Below are 19,546 nucleotides of genomic sequence, written 5' to 3'. Positions count from 1 at the left end.
TGCAGGCAATTAGGTGGCATGAATGTGATCTGGGCAGCACCTGAAAACACTTGGTGCAACCTAGTCAAGCTGGTTGTTCTCTTCAATAGCCAAACCTGATTAAGCAGTTTTTACTGTAAGTGCTGTTTGTTTCCTGTCCTGGTGACATGCACACCCTCCTTCGATACGTTGGTCATTACGTGCTGTGGGGAAGGAATAAATAACACCAATTAATTCTGCAGGTGTCAGAATCCAAGAAGTGTGCAGGTATGCACTGTCATTAAATGCTGAGTAGGCAAATGTTTCATGGACTTCTGCAAGCTGATTGCTAGATCAAAAACCATGTGGTAGTGAATAAATGTCACTTAATTACATGCTGTCTTGTGTCTGGGGAGTAGGATTGTCCATATGAAGCTTTCCAGTTTATCTGGTAACACTACCCTATTTTGTTATGTCTATTTTAAAAGCAGCAAACCCGGCAGTGGCTTAGTTTAATAGTAGACGCAAAGTCAATTTTAGGTTAAAGAATGCATTAGTTATGAGCAATAGTAAAGTATTATGAAGGATTTTGACTTTAGGAGTCCAGAAATTGCTTGTGGAGACAGTCTGACTTTAGTTAATAGTTTAGCAATTGCAAGGTTTCAAGGTGTGCATTAGTAAAATGTATACAATATCACTTTAATTCATATTGTATTTATAGAGTCTTTTAACACCTGCATGCTTGTGGTTTAGGGTAGAATTTCAGTAGCTGGAAAGAGGCTGGATACAAGAAGGGGATTTTGAATGCCAATTAGTGAACTTACATACTTTGACTAATAATGAAGAGTGCTTTGCTATACAGGTACATTAGCTTGGTGGTCAGAATAGTGAGATGAAGGTAAAATGAAAGGAAATGGAGCTTGTATGAGTAACCAACCAAAAATGAAAATGATCCTCTTTGTTTTCCTTGATGGCAGTGGGAAATAAAAAGTCGTGAAAAAAGATGCTTTAGGCTTCTGTCTGAGACCAGACAAACTCTTTTGTGGTAGAAAGCTCTGCTTCCAACTTTACACCTTTTTCCAGGTTTATTCTGGTGTGTTCAACTGTACCTGTCCTTGATGGGCTTGTGTAGTGTTGAAAAAAATAATCTCTTCTTGCTGGGTTAGTTTTTGAGGGGGGTGACATAATCCTGGGTCAAGATCATTGTCAGCTGGCCCTTGGAGGTGAGTTGTCATGTACTATTTTGGACAGGAGCTTGAAATAATGGTTTGTCTGACTTTCCTTAATGCTAGGTAGCTTTCAAAGTACCTTAAGGTGGTGTTTTTGTGGTGACTTAACGAAAACATTTGTGCTGAGTCAGATGTCTTCCATTTGTCCGAAAGTGGACTTTCATGCAGTTCGTGCGAAGGGTGACCTTTGGAATTCTGGGCAGGTATTGAGGCTCATTGCATTTTTTTAGTTGTTTGAGGTGTTACCTTAATCCTTTCTGATGTTGTCTTGTATTACAAGTTATGAAATGGTGTAGCCCTGCATGTGCTTAGTAGTTTTGTATTAATTCTTCCAGTTTATATAGTTATGAAACTTCTGGAAGACCGACCAGGGAGACTTTAGGATTAGCTCTTCATATACTGGAAGCTATTTGCTGAGCAAACAAGAAAGATTCTCAACTGAAATTATTTTTGGAAAATACTCTGCGTTTGTCAGGAGTGAGCCTATATGATGTACAAATCTTTAGTGTAATAGCATTTGTAAACCAATTGTAAATATTAGATGTCACAGCTGCAGAGTATTGTGAATGAAAGCAAGCTTTATCACAAAACCTAGTGCTTAGTTTACTTACAAAATACAAACAAGATTTTTCTTTTATGCTTACTGTATTTGTACATGTAATATTTGTAACTTTTCTAGTTAGAAGGCCTGGAAGGGGCAACACTTAAATTGTAGTTGTCTGTCTGGCTTTTTGTAGTAGAATACAAACAATAACTTGGAGGAGGAAATATTGAAATGCTTCTTTGGTGTATATTAGAGCCTTTGTGAATTGGCCATACTAATCTGTTCTGTGGGGTTCTTGTACGTGATTAAAGGGAAAGATGTATATCTGATCCCATTAACTTAAAAATAAATGGGGCTAACACTAGGAATTTTATTCTAGATAGAATTTGAAGCACTTACTAGCTTTTTGAAGATCTGTTTAGCTTTTTATAGTATTACACTGAAGGAGGTTTGACGAGTTGTTCAACATAGTGCTTCTGTGGACTTGTCAGTGATGTTCCCCATTCTGGAAGCTTCAGAAAACATTTAGTTTTATTAAGAGGAAGAAAATTATACTATCTGCTCCTTGTACTGTGTAAATCAAAGCACTATCCTAGTTGTCACTGCCCTTGTTAGGCCTTCATATTTCAGTCTTTTCACTGTGAACGTGGGAGCATATGAAACCATTCTTAAATGTGATGTAGATTAGCTTTTGAACTGAGATTTTTTCTAGCTGAGCTGTTAAAGTGAAGCATGCTTAATTATTTTCAAGCATAAAGGTGTAACTTCTCTGGAGTAAAACAATATCATGCTTAGTAATGCTAAATATATTGATAATGAAAAGAAAATCCCTATGAAGGCAGATCTTTAGGTGTTATCAGAAGGTTGCCAGGTGGGACTGTGAAGGCTATAGTGTTCATGCTATCACTTCAAATACATTTGACTTCTCATCAGCTTTGGTGATGATGAACTGAGTAACATGGAAGTCTGGAGTAAACTGTTCCATTAATTAGATGACTTACTGTTGCTTAATCCACCCCTACAGTTTTGTTCTCTTAAGATGACAAAGTTTAATTTCTAAGTCCTACTTTTGTATTGCAGTGTTTAGGAATGTCTAGGGTCTTTGGGGCTGCTGTAGTTAGCAGTTAGCTGTGTGAGCATTTTTGTGTTAGCTGTAGGGAATGAGCTCTAGTCTTCATTCCTTGTGTCTGTAATTTTCTAGCCCAGTTGCAGATTAGGGAGAGATGGTGGTAACTGGTGGGGACACTTGGCCTCACAATAAAGCTTTGTGTTCCCTGGTTTGAAGGAATGGCATTAGAATTTCAAACCTGACACAGTGACCTTCTCAAACTGAATGACAAGCTTGAAAGGTTTTGCATGTGAAGGGAATATATTATTTCATTTTTGTGTTAAAGTCTATTTGACATCTCCAGCACTGTCTCTAGAGATTTGAAAAAAATATATAGAATCAGTCTAATCTGTGGTAAATATGTAATTAAATTTATTTTGGTTTGAAATTTGAGGACTGATATGTGTTTAAATTCTGCTGTTTGGTGCCTGGAGCTTTGTTAGTAGTGATGTTACAAAGATAACTACTTCTGGTTTGGTTTGTAGCTGCTTCTAATAGCTGATTTCACACCTAAGAATTGTAGGCATATCTCCTACTTGTAATAACATATTTTTCTAAATAAACAAGGCCTGTACATCTGGTTCCAGTGATGCTTTGTCAGAAGCTGATAAAAAATAATTTTCCTCCTGAAACTTATTCTGGAAAATTTTTAGATGTGTATATTCTAGATAACATAGCGTATTTTGTGTTTCTGAAATAACTCTGAGCTGTTTCAAAATAAGACAAGTATGTTAAGTAAACCGTTCTGTAAACAAATGACAAAAGCAAATCACTAAACAGCAGAATGTGAATTCCTACAGTTAGTATTTATTGTAGGACCTGTTCAGATGCTGAAGAATAAAGGGATGCAGATTGCGCTTCCGTGATGTGATTTGGGCCCCTAATCCAAGTTGAATTAGAGGAACTCTTAGCTTCAACCTTCTTAAAGTTACTTCAAAGAACTAAACTACTTCAATGAAAATTGAGAAGGAACGTATTAATAACTCCTTTCTTCAAATAGGAAACCACTCCCAACCCTCAGCCTTCAGAAGAGGAGAAAACTGAGCCAGCACCTAGTCAGGAGGTTGCCAGCCCTGAGCAGTATATCAAGCATCCACTACAAAACAGGTAAATAGTACAGAAGTGTGATTATAATTTTGCTAAAGAGAGAAGAATGACTGTGGTTTCACAGTTCTCTTGTTTATCTTATGTTTTCTAGCAGCATTTTGAGAGTTCTCCTTTTTTTTAAGATTTTTGCAGTGAGGTTGCAGAGGAAATAAAATCCACTCCTGTTATAATTTAGAGCCTTTTCATGTGGTGGTGTTACGGAAGCTGGAAATCTTTGAAAATTTCCATAATGCAACCAGGTTATTGGAAAGAGCATGGCTTTGCTTTTAGTTGGAGGCAAGCAGAGCCTTTGTTGCTTTTTTGTCTGCTGTGTTTTGAGAGACTGACACTGGGATGAAGCTGCTGCCAAGCACAACTGGAAACCCTTCTGTTCTGCCTTGTACTCTGGGCAACTAAGGTGCCAGTGGTAGACTTCTCATTCTTATTTCTTATCAGAGTCTTACTCCTTCATATCTTAACATTTTTCCCTTAGTTGGAACTGAAAGTAGTAGAAACTGTTAATTAGCCAATGTGCTTATTAGATTTGATATTTGAGTGGTTGGTGCCTACAGTAATATTGTTTTCGTTATCTATAGGAAGCACAGTGGAAGAAACCCTGTGAAGTGCAAATGCACACATTTGTACCAATCTGTCACTATAGAGGAAAAAACTGTAGGACACTTAAATTTACTTGTTTAACAAGGACACATTGAGCAGCAGTTAAAAGTATAGTTCAGAGAAGTTATCAAAATCAAAGCTCTTACTAAATTCTGTGTTCAGTGTGCAAAAATAGGTGTGTCTTAAGCTTTAAAAGTTAATGCTAAGCTTTTAACTTGAGCTATAGCAACAATAAGGACTTTACCAAGAAGCTTTTTCCTTATCTTTCTCAACGTCCATCCTTCCTCTTTCCTCTAAATACTTTAAGTTGGTGCTGACACTCCTTTGCAAGTGGTAGGGGGGCTATTACTGGAAAATAAACTTATAAAACAAGGTTTGAAATGTCAGGAAAAGTCTCAAAACAATAGGTTGACACCTGGTGACTTAAAGTACTCCATTATAAAAAGAGAAATCTGCTCTAGTGCTAACCTGAGTGGCTTCAACACTGTGGAAACTATCAGAATGAAAAATAAGCTTGTTTTGTTAAATGCCTCATCAGCTATCCTGTTCCTGCATTTTAAATGGTGCTTTTTAGATCCAGAAAGAGGATCTTTGTGTGAAAGGTTCAATGTATAATGTGTTGAGATTGATACTCAGTGGAGATAATGATGAAGAAAATTGGATGGAAAGTATTTCATTTAGTCTTGGCTTTACATATGCAGATTTAAAAACTTGAAACAGTTAAAAGTTGGTGGGTTTTTAAGATTGTTGCAGTTAGTAAGCTTAATGCAGCTTCCCTTTTAAAATTTTTGCTCTCCTAGTGTGTGAGCTCTTGGAAAGCTTTCGTATCATGTACAGCTTTGGAGTGATATAGTTGTGTTTTGTAACCTTTACAAGGAAATTACTGAAAGGGAGCTGTGCTCCTAGTTTGAATAGTTGGTGGTGTTTTAGACCATAGTCAGTTATTTGCAATAGGGGATAGCAGTTTAGCAGTGGCAGCAAAGAGAAACATCTGAGGCTTAGGTGTTCAGAGTCTTAGAAATGTTCCAAAATTATTTAAAATATTTACCTAAATGAATTGATCAAGTCTGCTGTGATTCCTGTAGTGGGAAAACAAATATTGGTGATCTGCAAAGAGCTGGATTTCATAACTGAGTTTCTCATATAGGTTGTGATGAAATCTGACTTCCATGCTGATAATCTTAAGATTTGCAATTAATTTGGATGTAAGAATGCAAACAATGAGTCATATTTTAAATATACTTTAGTTTCTAGATGCTGTTATTTTTTTTGTTTTTCTTTAGATGGGCACTCTGGTTTTTTAAAAATGACAAGAGCAAAACTTGGCAAGCAAATCTTCGTCTTATCTCAAAGTTTGACACTGTTGAAGATTTTTGGGCGTAAGTAAAGATTTTTCAGTCTGCATAATCCTGGCATATGTTGGCAAAGCTTATACCAAAGTCAGAAAAACAAAGTACTCCATTAACTGCAACTCTTTGGGTGTAATCTGAAATGTTTGCAAAATTGAAGGTAAAGGCTACCCCGTTCTTCAGAATGTGGTAGAATGTTACATTTGAAGAAAATATGATTGGAGAACGTTTTAATACTTTAAATGCACATTGTCTTGCTGTTAACACTACAACACTGCTTATATTCATATGTATATAACGTGCATGTAGAAAATTGTATTTGTACAGTAGCTATCTCACAGTGACATGAATTTGTAAATTCTTATAGCCAACTTACTGTCACTTCCTCGGCCCCAAATTTTGCTAGTTGATTAAATTGTCAGACAGCTGGCTCACTTTAGATACTCAAGAATGGCTGAATGTGGAGTATAGTATGTTGGACATTGGTGCATATTAATGGCATCCTTGAAAGAAGTTCATTAGAATTTACAGAAGAAACTACCTTCATTCTCAATTGCAAGTCTGTGAAAGCAGTTAGGCTCAAACAGCAAGAGCAAACCCTTGGAAGGTAGGTCTGTGCTTTCGAAAAACTTGTTTCAGTCAAATTCAGGTGGCTTCCTTGGAAGATTTCATCTGCCATAATGATGAAATATGGAGAAAATGCAAGTGGCATGAAACTGAGGGTGGAAAAATGCATTATATATTTGGTTGATCTAGTGTGTCATGTTCCACTGAGTGGTAGGTTCTTTTGGGTATCATCAGTAAGGGAGAGATGGTGTCTCAGTGGAATAATGAGACCAATCAGTGACCCATTAGCACCAACAGGAAAGAAAGAAAGATACTGAAAATGCTGAACAAGTATTTATCAATGCAGCTGTCACAGGGAGGGGAATAGGATTCTGCACTTGCAACCAGCTTTCCCGTTCCTGCCATGGGGGTTAATCTTGGTTGAGTGAACAGTTTGTAGTCTTGGGGTATACGATGGGAGGCCAAATTGTTTGAAGTTCACTACTAAAGTTGGTTAAGGGTAAGTTTTTTGGGCTCCTATAACCGATATAGTCTGGGTAAGTAAAAGTGCTTAATGTAGATGCCTGCAGTCAAGTTATAAAATCAAGTCACAAGCAATGGAGAAGTCATGCCTCCATTGTGGTCAGAGTGGGAAATAGGTGTGGTGTTCTGGGGAGAAAATATTAATGTAAACTTGTAGGAGGGAAGCTGGTAAATCTGAAACTTCGTAAATTCTTGTGCCTGATTTTGAATTGTTAGAACACCACTGTAATTAATTTATTTTTTGGTACTGGACCATGCCTGAATGTTAGCTGGTCTTGCACTGCAGGTTGCTGTGGTATGTGCAGACCTTTTTCTGAAGTCTGACCTTAACAGTGCAGGGGAAAAAAAAGCATCTGTCCTCTTGCTTGAGGAGCAGACAGTATGTACTGCTTTGGTTTTTTGCTCTGAATTGCGTAGTTGTAAATTTAATACAAAGTATATATTTTGTATTTTGTTTCAGTCATCTGTTCTTCAATTTGAATTGTCAGGCCTACAGCCTTCATCCCTAGAGTACTGTCTTAAATAACAAAGTTGAATTTTTCTCCTCAAACCTCTCTCTGCAGTGAGAGTAGTGTTAGAAATATAAACAGTTACCTTATTCCATGTATGTATATGTGCAGAATACACATGCACCCAGAACTTGTTGCTGTGAAGGTTCAGTGAGTTATGTTTCTAATAACTGTCTTAGAACTAGCTTTAAAAGAAGCGTTGGTATTTCTGGAAAATTCTGTTGTGTAGGAATCCAGCAAGTGTTCATTAAACCAGTTTCCATTCTGCTTGTTTAAGCTCAGAACATATCAAAGCTAATGCTTTTAACTGGTGAAAAATACTGAGGAAATAGGGTTGCTTCTGAAATAACTTCAATGCCTTTTTAATTCTTGTGTTTTATTTAGTTGTCTGTCTTAAATTCTTTAAGAATTTTGTACCTTAAAAAAATGCTTCATTTTTAATCCTGCTTTTTTCCCTCCAATAGTTTATACAACCATATCCAGCTCTCTAGTAATTTAATGCCTGGTTGTGACTACTCGCTCTTTAAGGTACGCTTGCTAACCTTTTTTCTTCACTTATGGATGTTGATGGATGGTTTCCTAACTAAGCAAGGTGCTGTCCAAATATTTTACTTCAGATGTTTAGGAACATGGTTGGGAATGTCCTAAGGTGTTAATTTTTTTAGGAAGTCTCAAACACATGCCCTCTGAAAATCAGGCTGTCACTAGTTCTGAAAAATGCAAGTACTTGCTTTAACACACTTCACATACAGTACACGTTAACCTCTTGCTAGGTTTGTCTTCATTCTGTTTGAGATGCTTGCGCTAATGATTAAGTCTCAATTTTTATAATGTCAAAGAGTTTCCTGCTCTGTCATTTGGTGTGATGTGAAATGAGTTAAAATGTCTGAGTTATGTGGGGGGCTGCAATGTTCTCCAGTATTCTTCATGAGCACTACCTGCCACGTGCACAATGCTCCTATAATGAATTTTTACACCACCAGTTATGTGCCGTATTATGTATGAAATAGAAAATTGTACCCAACACTGACACTTAAAGCATGCTGAGGAAGTGTTCAGACTAGTGAATAGGAATGCTGATGAGAAAGTGTACGTGAAATCCTGCCTTGGCTGGAGTGGAGATCTGAACTAGAGCTCTAAATTAAATCCTAACCTCTCAAGGTGCTTCTAACATACAGCTTCCTTTTTGGATTCAAATACCTAAATAATCCCCTAGCTACTGGTGCCTGGTTCCTCCTTGGCTTATAAAACATAGCTGCTGGCTAGGACTCCTCAGTAGACTGTGTATGTAGTTTGTAAACCTCACAGCTTTAGGTGGTAAAGAGGTGGTGATGCTTGGGTTTGGGAACGTAACAATATTTTAGATGACTGAGAAACCTTACTAGTGAATTTTAAGAAGCCGCATTGTGCATGTATTTTTTGCATGAGTCCTAGATTTGTCTTTTAAGTGTGTGTATCTATTCTGTGTTTGCATGCCGCCAATCAGCAATATAATTCTTTAAATGCATGGAACAGGTACAGAATTGCAAACTGTTGCAGGCTTCTGAGCAATCTGTTGCTGTTGTCCTTCAATCCTGACCTCCTAAGAGTGCCTCTTAAAGGTGATGAAGTAGTTTGAGCTCTGCAGCTGCCGGTGAGGGTGTTAAATTTAAGTGAGCTGACACCAGTCTGTCCTGCATGTTGAACACTTCATTAGTTTTCAGACAAAGTGCTGTAGTGTGGCTCTCTTAATAGACATTTCTTAACCAAATTTCTCTGTCTAGACAGTTACCTGCTTTTTTAATGACTGACTTTCCTGACGTGCAGCGTAGCTGGTGGATGTGGGAGTGGCAGCTGGCTGCTTTGCTGGGTCAGCGTATTCAGAGTCATTTAATTTGCAGGGCCATTGGTAATACATGAATCAGAATGCAACTTGCTTCTAAATGCTGTGTTGATTTTTGTGACCCTGGCAATTAAAACCCTTTTATTCTCACCTTGTGTGTGCAGGAAGTCATTGAGATAGACTGCCAAGGGTGTCTGTTTCACTGAAGTAATCTTTATGCATAAGCAAAGTGCTTGGCCAATGTTGCAATGAGTCCAAGACTTAAAATAAAGACTCCAGAATGTAGCTTCTAATTTTATCTGGTTTCATATGGGGCAAAGTAGATGTCTTCTTGGCTTTGCCTGTTCCCACAGTTTTTTATGTAATGCATAGCCAAGACTTTTGCCAGGGCTGTGATTCTTCTGTAGAAATAAAAATTCATTAGAGAAAGTGCACTTTTTGAGCTGCTTTGGAACTTTGATAGTGGCATGAGATGGTATTTCTGGACAGGTATGTATCTTAAACTGTATTCTTCTTTCTTAAGTTCCTATTTCAGTTATCACTGGTCTTTTGGTTATTCTTTAGGAAAAATACAGGTCAAGTCTGATTTAACTTCTGGCCCTTCTTTGCAGGATGGGATTGAACCCATGTGGGAAGATGAAAAAAACAAACGAGGAGGACGATGGCTAATTACACTAAACAAACAGCAGAGACGAAGTGACCTTGATCGCTTCTGGCTAGAGACAGTAAGCACTATGGCTTAACAAGTTGCCACTGAAGAATCTTGCGTTTGTATTATTTTAACTGGTGTGTTCTTTCTGTGTGCCACACTAGACTTCTAACTTCTGGCAGCACAGTGTCCTGGAAGTTTTTATTGACAGGCTGTATTTGAAGCATATTTTTGCAATAGTGATGCTCAATGTAATTGTGTTCCGTTGAATACTTTCTTATAACGGGCTGCAATAGAAATAATTCTAAAGACAGATTTTCCTGGGATCATAATACTGTTTTCAGTGTGACACCCAAATTTAACTGCTTAAGCATAGCAACTTGTTTCACAAATACTCTTAAAAGCGAATGGCTTTCACATTTTGGTCTTGCTGAAACAAGGGAGTTTGATTTTTTTTTTCTTTCTGTACTTACCTTAACACTAGGATAGGCAAGTGATAGTGCAATCTTCCTATGCACTAAAAAGTAGATTTTTCCATGGCTGTGATCTTTTTAGGAATAGATTTTTGAATGGTAAATATAGAGATTATGTGGGTTGCAGTAAATGTGTTGTAGAAAAGGATACAACTGTACTCTCTAGGAACTGACTCAGAATAGCCTAAAGGAGTCTAGTGTGATCTGGGTTTTAGGGACATGGATTGCAGGCAGTGCCATGCAAAGCAATGCTATTAAATGTCATATGTTTTTCCTTGCTTGTGTGAGAGGCAAGAAGTATTTCACCCCTTTGAAAGGGAGAAATGGCCTTCAGGATCAAAGCAGAGGTTTCCAAAATACCAGAACTATTAGGTTCTTTCTAGTCAGGGCAGCAGTGATTTGAAGAACGGATGATAAACATTATGCTACTAGATAATATGACTGCATATGAGTAAACAAACATATTGCTGTGTGTGTTTGGCCTCTCCCCCTAAATGCCTGAGTCCTGACTCTTTAATAACCATTGTGTATGGATTGGAAACATGTAGATAGTCTGTGTAGACTTAAGTCTGGAGGGCTCTGCTTTTTGTTTAGCAGCAAGCAATGTCACAGAGCCCAAGTACCCAGGTGACTGGGATACGTGCTCTAAAACAACCTTGTCGCTTTTAATTCCAGTAATAATTGGTAACCAACTTTCTTCAATAAAAGTCAAAACATTTTCCTTTATCACTCCCCTTTAGAACAAATTTAATTATAATCCAATGATCTTCACCATTGTTAACTGTAAAGTAAACTTCGGGAAGACTTTTTCCCCTGTTGTGCAGCATTCATGAAGAATGTACCTGTCTAGTGTTTTGAGCATGGTAGTCATCTTTGCATGTATATGTACTAAGGTGGTTGAACAATATTTTGAATGTTTGTGTGTGGTTTAAACTTCAGCATTTATGGCTTTCATTCATCAGTGAATGTGTGTCCTGCAGTTGGGTGTAACATTTAAGCTATGTGTAGTGATGCCTAGTTTATTCAGTAGCACACTTTGTCCTTTTTGTGTTTCTGTGGTGAAGTCAGCCCTTATAGCTCTTACAGGTACTGAAAGACCTGCTTTGTTCAAAAAGTTGCAAGTGTGTTGAATTTCCAGAGGTTATAAGTGATTCTTGAAAATTAATATAATAGCAGTGCATTTAACATACTGTGCAAGTAAAGTAAGCAAGTGTCCATTTGAAGACTAATGCTTCAGTGTGCAAGAGGGATTTGTAATTCAGCATGGACTAGATTAATCTGTCCTAACCACAAGAAATTCTCAGTTTTGCATATCTAAACATTGCTTGTTCTACAAGTTGCAAGTTGTAAATTTTGAAAATCACTTTTATGGTTAGCATATTGTATGGGGATGTGACCTAACTCACTCTGATGTCCCTGATGTCATTTTTGCCAATTCCAGGCTTCACAGTTAGAAATCTGGGAGGGTTGGAGTCTTGTATTACTTGTACACTTGTATTTTGTTACATTTGCATTACACACTGTTCAGGAGGACTGATTCTTTTAATTCTTACCTGATTTTGGATTGAGAGGATGCAGTGGGAGGCAACACTACATAACTGATGAACTGTGTCAAAACTTGCAGCTGCTGGGAGAGGAGGAGAGATAGAAGACTCAAAATAAGAGGAAGATACTCTACTACAATTGAGTTGACATTCACTTGTAACATTTGGAATTTCAAGAACATACTGCAATAAATAGAAAATGATAGCTGTATGGCAAGTGGCTATAAGCAGTAAAATGTAATATTCCTCAAAATCCTTTGTATACACTGAGTGTTTGCCCATGGAGCAGGTTTCTGTTGAACTGCCACTTCTAATGCTTAATCTTTGTTTTGTAGCTGCTGTGCCTTATTGGGGAGTCGTTTGATGACTACAGTGATGATGTTTGTGGTGCTGTTGTTAATGTTAGAACTAAGGGTGATAAAATAGCAATATGGACAACTGAATGTGAAAACAAGGATGCTGTTACACATATAGGGTAAGTAATGTCATTGGTGTCTTGAACATACGAAGTTTAACAATGCATTTAAAGCCAGCTAACTTCGTAAAGAATGCACTTCAGGCAAATGTAGCCTGTGCAGAGCTGTATCAGGTTCAAGTAGCTTAGTGCCAAATTATTTGTGTTATTGTGTATGTTTTTGTATGGTCTTACATTAGTAACTTTTTTGCATTGCTGCACTACCTTCATGGTCATTTAGAAAGAATGGAGAATTGAACAAAAATCTTGACAGAAGTTTTCTCAGGAAAGTGACGCTTACCAATAAGAGGAAAGATGCTGTAAATCTTAAGCTCACAAGATGGCCTTATATTTGAAAAAAGCTGGACAGTGATGTGCTGTGAAACTCTACAGATGTTTTCCTACATTTTTGTATCTGTGTTAAGTGCACATCAAACAAAATAATGCTGAGTTTCATGGATTATTTGACATGGGTAATAACATGTTGTAGTCTTCATTCCAGTAAGCAACAGTAGTTATCTCAGATTATCATGCATCTCTACTGTGGAAAATGCATGTTGTGCTTTGCTATTTAGCAAGTATTGCTAAAACTAGGGGATTCCTTGTGCTGTAGTATTGATGCTTCAAAATTACCTGCTGTTAAATTCAGTCGTTGTTGGCCACTTAACCTATGCAAACCAACAAAAATATTTATCTTCCCAGCTTAGCATGTGTGTCTTAGGCCCAACTTGAACTGTCAGGCATGGTAGCTTGCTAGCATTTTTCACTTATTAGGTGGCTCTGGAGACACATTCCTCTTTTGGGCCTTCATGAATCTGATGGGGTCTGCTTTACACTAACAATTTTATCATACGGTCATGTTCAGACTGTGCTTAACAATAGACAAATAAAACTGGGGTACCCATCTTCTGCCAGTAGAGAATAACCTTACATCAAACCTAGTAGGCATCAGAGTGTTTTTAGGATGGTATTAACCATTGACTAAGACGCAAAGATTACTTCATTCTAGAACTAACTGTAAAAAAGTTAAGATTTTGCAAACTGACACAATGACTAAGGTAAGTTACGTTGACTACCTGCTGTCACGTTGCCCTAACTCCAAAGACAATACATCAAGCTTTCATTTAACAGTTAAAATTGGGGTAAGCTATGGTCCTGTAATTTGCTCCATTATGGTTGGGGTAAGTTAAGAAAAGAACTGTATATAGTTTTGTTAACAATCTGCAGTTGAACAGGCTTGTTCTATGGTGTAAGTCAGAGCTTGCAGCCTGGTGTCATTAGTGGCCTGCATGTCTCTCCTGCTCTGAGCTAAGGAACACTATGTGTAAGGGGGGATACTGCTGCTTCTTAAGTCATGAAGTCCAAGCTGATGTTTCTTAGAGCTCCTGTTGGGTAGCTGCCTGTCACCAGTGCTGTAATGATTTGGGGGGCTAGGGGGGTCTACTTTCTATCAATAGCTAAAGAAAAGACAGGAAGGAAGTCTGTGCACCTGAGATGTGTGTGGTGATAAAAACTGACTGCTCCAGGGAATTGCTGCTTTTGGTTCAGGTAACTTTATCATCTCAGTAGTTCTGGAATCACGGACCATGACTTCATGGCTGTTTTGTTTCTATATGTGGCTATATAGCTTGCTGATGTTAATGATGTTCACATGAATGCAGTAGAATCCCTGTGTTCTACATTTATGTAGGCCTGTTAATTATTTTTTTGGCAAGAGCATGTCCTATTTTATATGATAAGTCATTGCTCATACAGAACTATAAGCTGATTTTTAAATGCAGTAAGCTAGCAAAATATGGTTTCAAGTCCTTTATTCATACTTCAGAATATTTTCTAAATAGGCAGTTATTTTTCATGAAGATGTCAGCAGATCTTAAAAGTAGGTGTCCTGTTACTAATTCCTTCCTAAGGGCTTTGCTTAAACTGTTGTTCTATTTCTTTTCTCCAGGAGAGTATACAAGGAAAGATTAGGACTTCCTCCAAAGATAGTGATTGGTTATCAGTCCCATGCAGACACAGCTACTAAGAGCGGCTCCACCACTAAAAATAGGTTTGTTGTTTAAGAAGACACCTTCTGAGTATTCTTTCATAGGAGACTGCGTCAAGCAATCGAGATTTGGGAGCTGAACCAAAGCCTCTTCAGAAGCAGAGTGGACTACATTTAAATTTGATTTCCATCTAAGTGTTGCTAAGATTTGTGAGAAGTCTCATTCGCCTTTGTCTTGTACTTCTGTGTTCATTTTTTTCTATTTTGGCTGAAGTAACCATTACCAATCAGAATTTTAGTACACTTCAACCCCCAAATCCATAAATGTTTTCCTGTCCCACTCTGTAATAGCTTGGTAGAAACATTACTATTACAAAAAAGCCCATTTGTTTATCCACAGTATTCAGAAAAGAAGTTGCATTTCTGTACCTGCAGGAAATTACTCTGTTTTACATTTGCATTGTATGCAGTAACATTTTGCTGGTTTGGAAAAGAGTATGGTGCATACAGTTTTCTAGCAATTTTTTTTATACAGCATCATCTTTGCTGTAACCTATGCTGATGGCTGCTAGATTAATTTATTTGTTTTCCCTATTTGATAACATTAGTGATATTTTGATTTCAGTTGTTTTTGCTCATGTAACATTTGGTGAAGAATCTGGGAATATGACAAAGGTGGAATAAACATTAATTTTGTGCATACTTTGGTAATTTTTTGGTTTTTTGTAACGTCAAAGCTTTGCTACAAATTCATGCATTTCAGTCAAATCAGTGATCTGTTTGTGTGATTTCCTAAACATAATTGTGGATTTTTTTAATGTAACACCATAATTTACATTCCTTACTAGAAATAGTATGTCTGTTTTTGTATCTTATGCTGTATTTTAACACTTTGTATTACTTTAGGTTATTTTGCTTTGGTTAAAATGGCTCAAGTAGAAAAGCGGTCCCATTCATACTAAGACAGTGTACAAAACTGTAAATAAAATGTGTACAGTGAATTGTCTTTTAGACAACTAGATTTGTCCTTTTATTTCTCTATACAGCAAGTATTTGTACTTCTTGTGACAAGGCAGTCTCTGCTGTGGCTTCTATTCTAGTGTCTTCCAAGAAAGATATATTCTGGAGCTATAGTCCGTTGAAACTTTTAATAAACCTATTAGATAGCACCCTAAATCAAAGTGAAATTATATTGATGTAGCTACTGTTTTTTCTTAGTGGTTGGACTAATTGATCATGGTTTGCATTGTTTCTCTTCTGACTTCGGTTTATGCCAACTAAGAAATTTTGAGGGTATGTAGAAAGCTGTCTAGTTTCAGGTAGGAACTATGCTAAAAGTGCTGAAGTGAGTGATTCTACTTTAACTATATAATTCCTATATGAAGTGTACAAGTCAAATGCACTAGAGACATGGCTACAAAATAAAAGTATATGAGATCTAGTCTGCTACTATGTATGTCTTAAATGAAACTTTAATTGGCTTGGAAATTGCTGTGGGACCTGTAAGTTTGCTTGTCTTGCAGGATTGGGGGAAAATCTTGAAGGCCATTAACTTCTTGTTTTGAGCACAATGTGAGAGGCTTTCTTTCCACTCTTGATAATAGAGCATGCAGCAAAATCAGTGCTTTATTGCTAATTTTGTATTTTTTGGTGTGTGATATACTTTAAGATCTTGTCAGGGTTATATAGCCTTTCTTCAGTTAAACTTAAAAGGCAGATGCTTATTGGGGTTTTGATCTTTGTGGTAACTCCTTAAAGCAAGTGTAGTCACTGTGGCAGTGAAGTTTCAGTTGAATCAGGCTTTTAAATCTGCCAGATGAAGGCACTGATGTGTTTCTGTATGCTGAGATAGACATGAACGCTTTATTGCACATTTTGTAAGAAATGTGTGTTGTAAATAGTGTGTCAGACTATACCAAAAAGGTATTGTGTTAACTTCTGGATCATTCTTACATCTGTTTAATAGAAACACTTACAGTAGGCATCTATATCTAATGAGACTATGCCTTCAGGATGGATGTTGGATGTGGAGAGAGCTACTAGCCTGTTTGTATGCTGGTTTCTGTGGATTCTGGTGTAACTGGTTGTCTGCCCTGATTTTGCAGGCGTGCAAAGGAAGTCAGGTTTGTTTAATAGAACCCTTTGTTGTAGAATAGAGCAGTCCCTACCTATTTTCCAGCTTACTGCTTCAGCTAATCATCTTTGCAGTTAAAGTAAGCTTTTTGAACTAAATTCCTCTGAACTATTTCAGTTGTGTATCAGCCTCAAGCTGAGTCGTGTTCATAAAGGCTTTGATATTTCTGAATAAACCAGTAATGCTGGTATGCATGGAAAGGTAAAGATGAATCAGTTTCCTGAGTCATAACTTCAGATTGTCCACATGTATGTAATTTGGGAACACTGGGGCAAGGCTCACTAAAACGAGGGTAATTCAGAAATTTAGGTAGTGCTGCCCTTTTGTAAAGAGCGTTGAGATTAAACTGAGTGCTTTTGTGAGAAGTATACAGTATTGGGTTTGTTTAATTTCACTACAGAACTGACTGGAATATTGTTCAGCAGTTTATTCATCTGGGAAGGTGATTTATAGTGTTTTTTTGGTGTGGTCTCAGTTTTTTGAGCCTATTTAAGCAGCCAACTGGCTTGCACTGTGATATGAAAATTTCCAGTATGTTGATGTGAGGCTCTCCATTGCTCAAATAACTGCTATGTTTCTAGAAGACTTCAGTGAAAATTAAATTACACACTTGCTTTGTCAAATATATAACCTATGCCTCTAATTCATTGCTAGAAGAAGCAAGTAACCATGAACCTAGTGTTCTCCAACTTAAAAATTGCTTTGTGCTGCATACTAATGTTCTTCTGATCATGATAGTGTAGTTTGTATTCTTATACTATCGGAGAAAGCTGAGAGCTTTCCGTTCTGTGTATTAGAAAGACAGCCACAGGCTCGTAAGAGGAAAAAGCAGTAAATGTTTTAAATTCAACTATCTAGTTTCAGTACAAAATACTCAGTGTCAAACTTCCAGCTAAATGGATAGCTGTTGTCAGTGTGTGGTTTTAGTAAGCTTGAGAAGATGAAAGAATAACTGTCTGCAGCATCTATTCAGAAGTGGTTTTATATGGTGCAAAACTGGCAGAGCAAGGAAAGAAAGCAGAAACTTGCTGTGTTCAAAAAGGTATAAGAACATGCCAAAATATAACCTGGGAAGAAGGGGTAAAAGATGGGGAATATTTGTGAATTGACAGCTTCTGGGCGTACTGTGAGTTTTGGGCTGTGCAATGCTTTTCATTGTCACTTTCTGTTTGTCCTGCTGTACTGTCACTGTCCTGGGTTTCAGGCTGTCTCCAGCTCAGGAAAATTAATTTTTAATGTTACCCAAATTCTGTGAACTTGGAGTACAGCTTTTAGCAAAGCTTGGACTGAGCTCAGAACTTCCATCCTACCTAATCGAATCTCTTCCTACAGAAATGCTTAGAAAAAGTATCCTGGACTCTATGGGACACTTAATAAAAGCAAAAAGGCATTGCATTTCAGCCTAATAAAGTAACATGGATCTTCCCTTTGATATATGTGACTTCCCTGGTTTCCAAGAAGCTTTAATTTTGAGTCCACACCTGACTCTTCTTATCTAGTTTTGAAACCGTGTGCACTGAAGTACTAAATCAAATAGTTGAGCTTAACAGTTAAACGCATAGAGCTTTCAGACTGCCTAGCACTTAAGTTTTACATGACTTTGCCCTCTTAAGAACAGTCAGTGGTTTCTACAATTTTTTGAGTATGTTTTAGTTATGTCTTGCAATAAAATTTGTGTGCAGAATTTGTGCCTTTTTCATGTTGTGCAAGAAACAAATGAAAATGACATCACCAGTAAGGAAATAGTTTATACCTATTTCACTTTGAGACATCTCATACCTGTCCATCCAAACTAAACTTGGAGAGCAGAGCATATTTGGCAAGCAAGGTGGAACCAGTCCCAGCTGTTGGATGCACCTGCTGGACCTCTCCATCATTCCAAAGCTCCAGAAGCTGTTAGATCTTGAGGACCTTCCATTTTGATTTCTTTGCAGGATTCTCATCACTGTAGCTGCTTGAACAGACTTTCTGCCTTTTAGCTCCTCAAAGTTTTGTATTCCATCAGACTGTTTCCAGGTGTCCGGCTATGGCACTGCAGCAAAGCACTTAAATTCCTTCCCCTGTGATAAAAACCGTGGGCACTTCTGCTCTTGCCTGGTGGCTGCCTGACACTTTCCCAAAAGACTACGGGATCCCCTGCTAGCCTTCCCGCTTTGAAATAAAGCAGGTTCTGATGTCCAGAGATAAATGTGAATTGTGGCTGAGCACATGATGATTGTTATGCTTCCTAGCATTAACTTGTTATTTTATGTGATGCCTTAAATGTAAAAACATCCTATCTGAAGTCAGTCTGTTGGTGTCAGTTTGCCTGCTAACCAAATATAACTCAGATTTTTGTTTTTTTTATTCCCTGCTAGTACTGAGCCTGTGACAAGCTTAGATGTGAATTATGACTGCCTGTGCTTTTCCCATCTCTTTTTTCCTAAGTCCTGATACTTTTCAAGCCTTATTAAAACATGATTAATAAAGGGAAAAGTGACACTGCGTCTAGTCACTGCTTTTTTTTTGGTCACTGTGATACCATGGAGAATTCCAGGTGTTGCTGAACCCAAATAGAGACTGTGTGTGACTTCTTGGGCGTAATAATCTGCTTATGGGATTTTCACTTTTTTATCTCTAGCTGTGTAAGTATGATAATAGTGAAAATGATACTTGAAAGTATGTGTGAATATATCATATATAAAGCAAAAATGACTCATCTATTTTTGTTTTTTTCAAAGTAGAAAATTATTGTTATTTCTAAAGCGCTTCTTTGGTTGACTTTCTGTAATGAATTGTTGGATTTTTCTTACAATAGGTAGTTTAGATGAATCTTTTTTTCCTTATGTTGTGTCTATCAATGTTATCAAGGAATTGGAGCCAACCTCTTAGGTAAGGTTTGGCATTCTTTGAAGTAAAGCTAGTTTTTGAGCCTTATTTTCCTCCGTATGTACAGGGTAGTTGTCCCAGTGCATCTCACCCTGAACCATACAAATGTGCAGAAAGTATAATGA

At 37.4% G+C, this 19,546-nt stretch overlaps 1 protein-coding gene across 1 annotated transcript; it reads left to right on the top strand.

Moving 5' to 3' along the window:
- Nucleotides 1–3,839: 3,839 nt before the first annotated feature.
- EIF4E (eukaryotic translation initiation factor 4E) lies at nucleotides 3,840–15,680 on the top strand (the record flags this gene model as incomplete). Its single annotated transcript, XM_010085333.1, has 6 exons — nucleotides 3,840–3,946; nucleotides 5,827–5,922; nucleotides 7,955–8,018; nucleotides 9,924–10,037; nucleotides 12,314–12,453; nucleotides 14,381–15,680. Coding segments are annotated over 6 exons (636 nt in total), but the record flags the coding sequence as incomplete, so codon positions are not given.
- Nucleotides 15,681–19,546: the final 3,866 nt, after the last annotated feature.

Source organism: Pterocles gutturalis, unplaced genomic scaffold (genome assembly GCF_000699245.1).
Source record: "Pterocles gutturalis isolate BGI_N339 unplaced genomic scaffold, ASM69924v1 scaffold45311, whole genome shotgun sequence".
Lineage (NCBI taxonomy): Eukaryota > Metazoa > Chordata > Aves > Pterocliformes > Pteroclidae > Pterocles > Pterocles gutturalis.
Note: the sequence above shows the minus strand (reverse complement) of the source record. Positions and strands in the feature narration are given on the sequence as shown.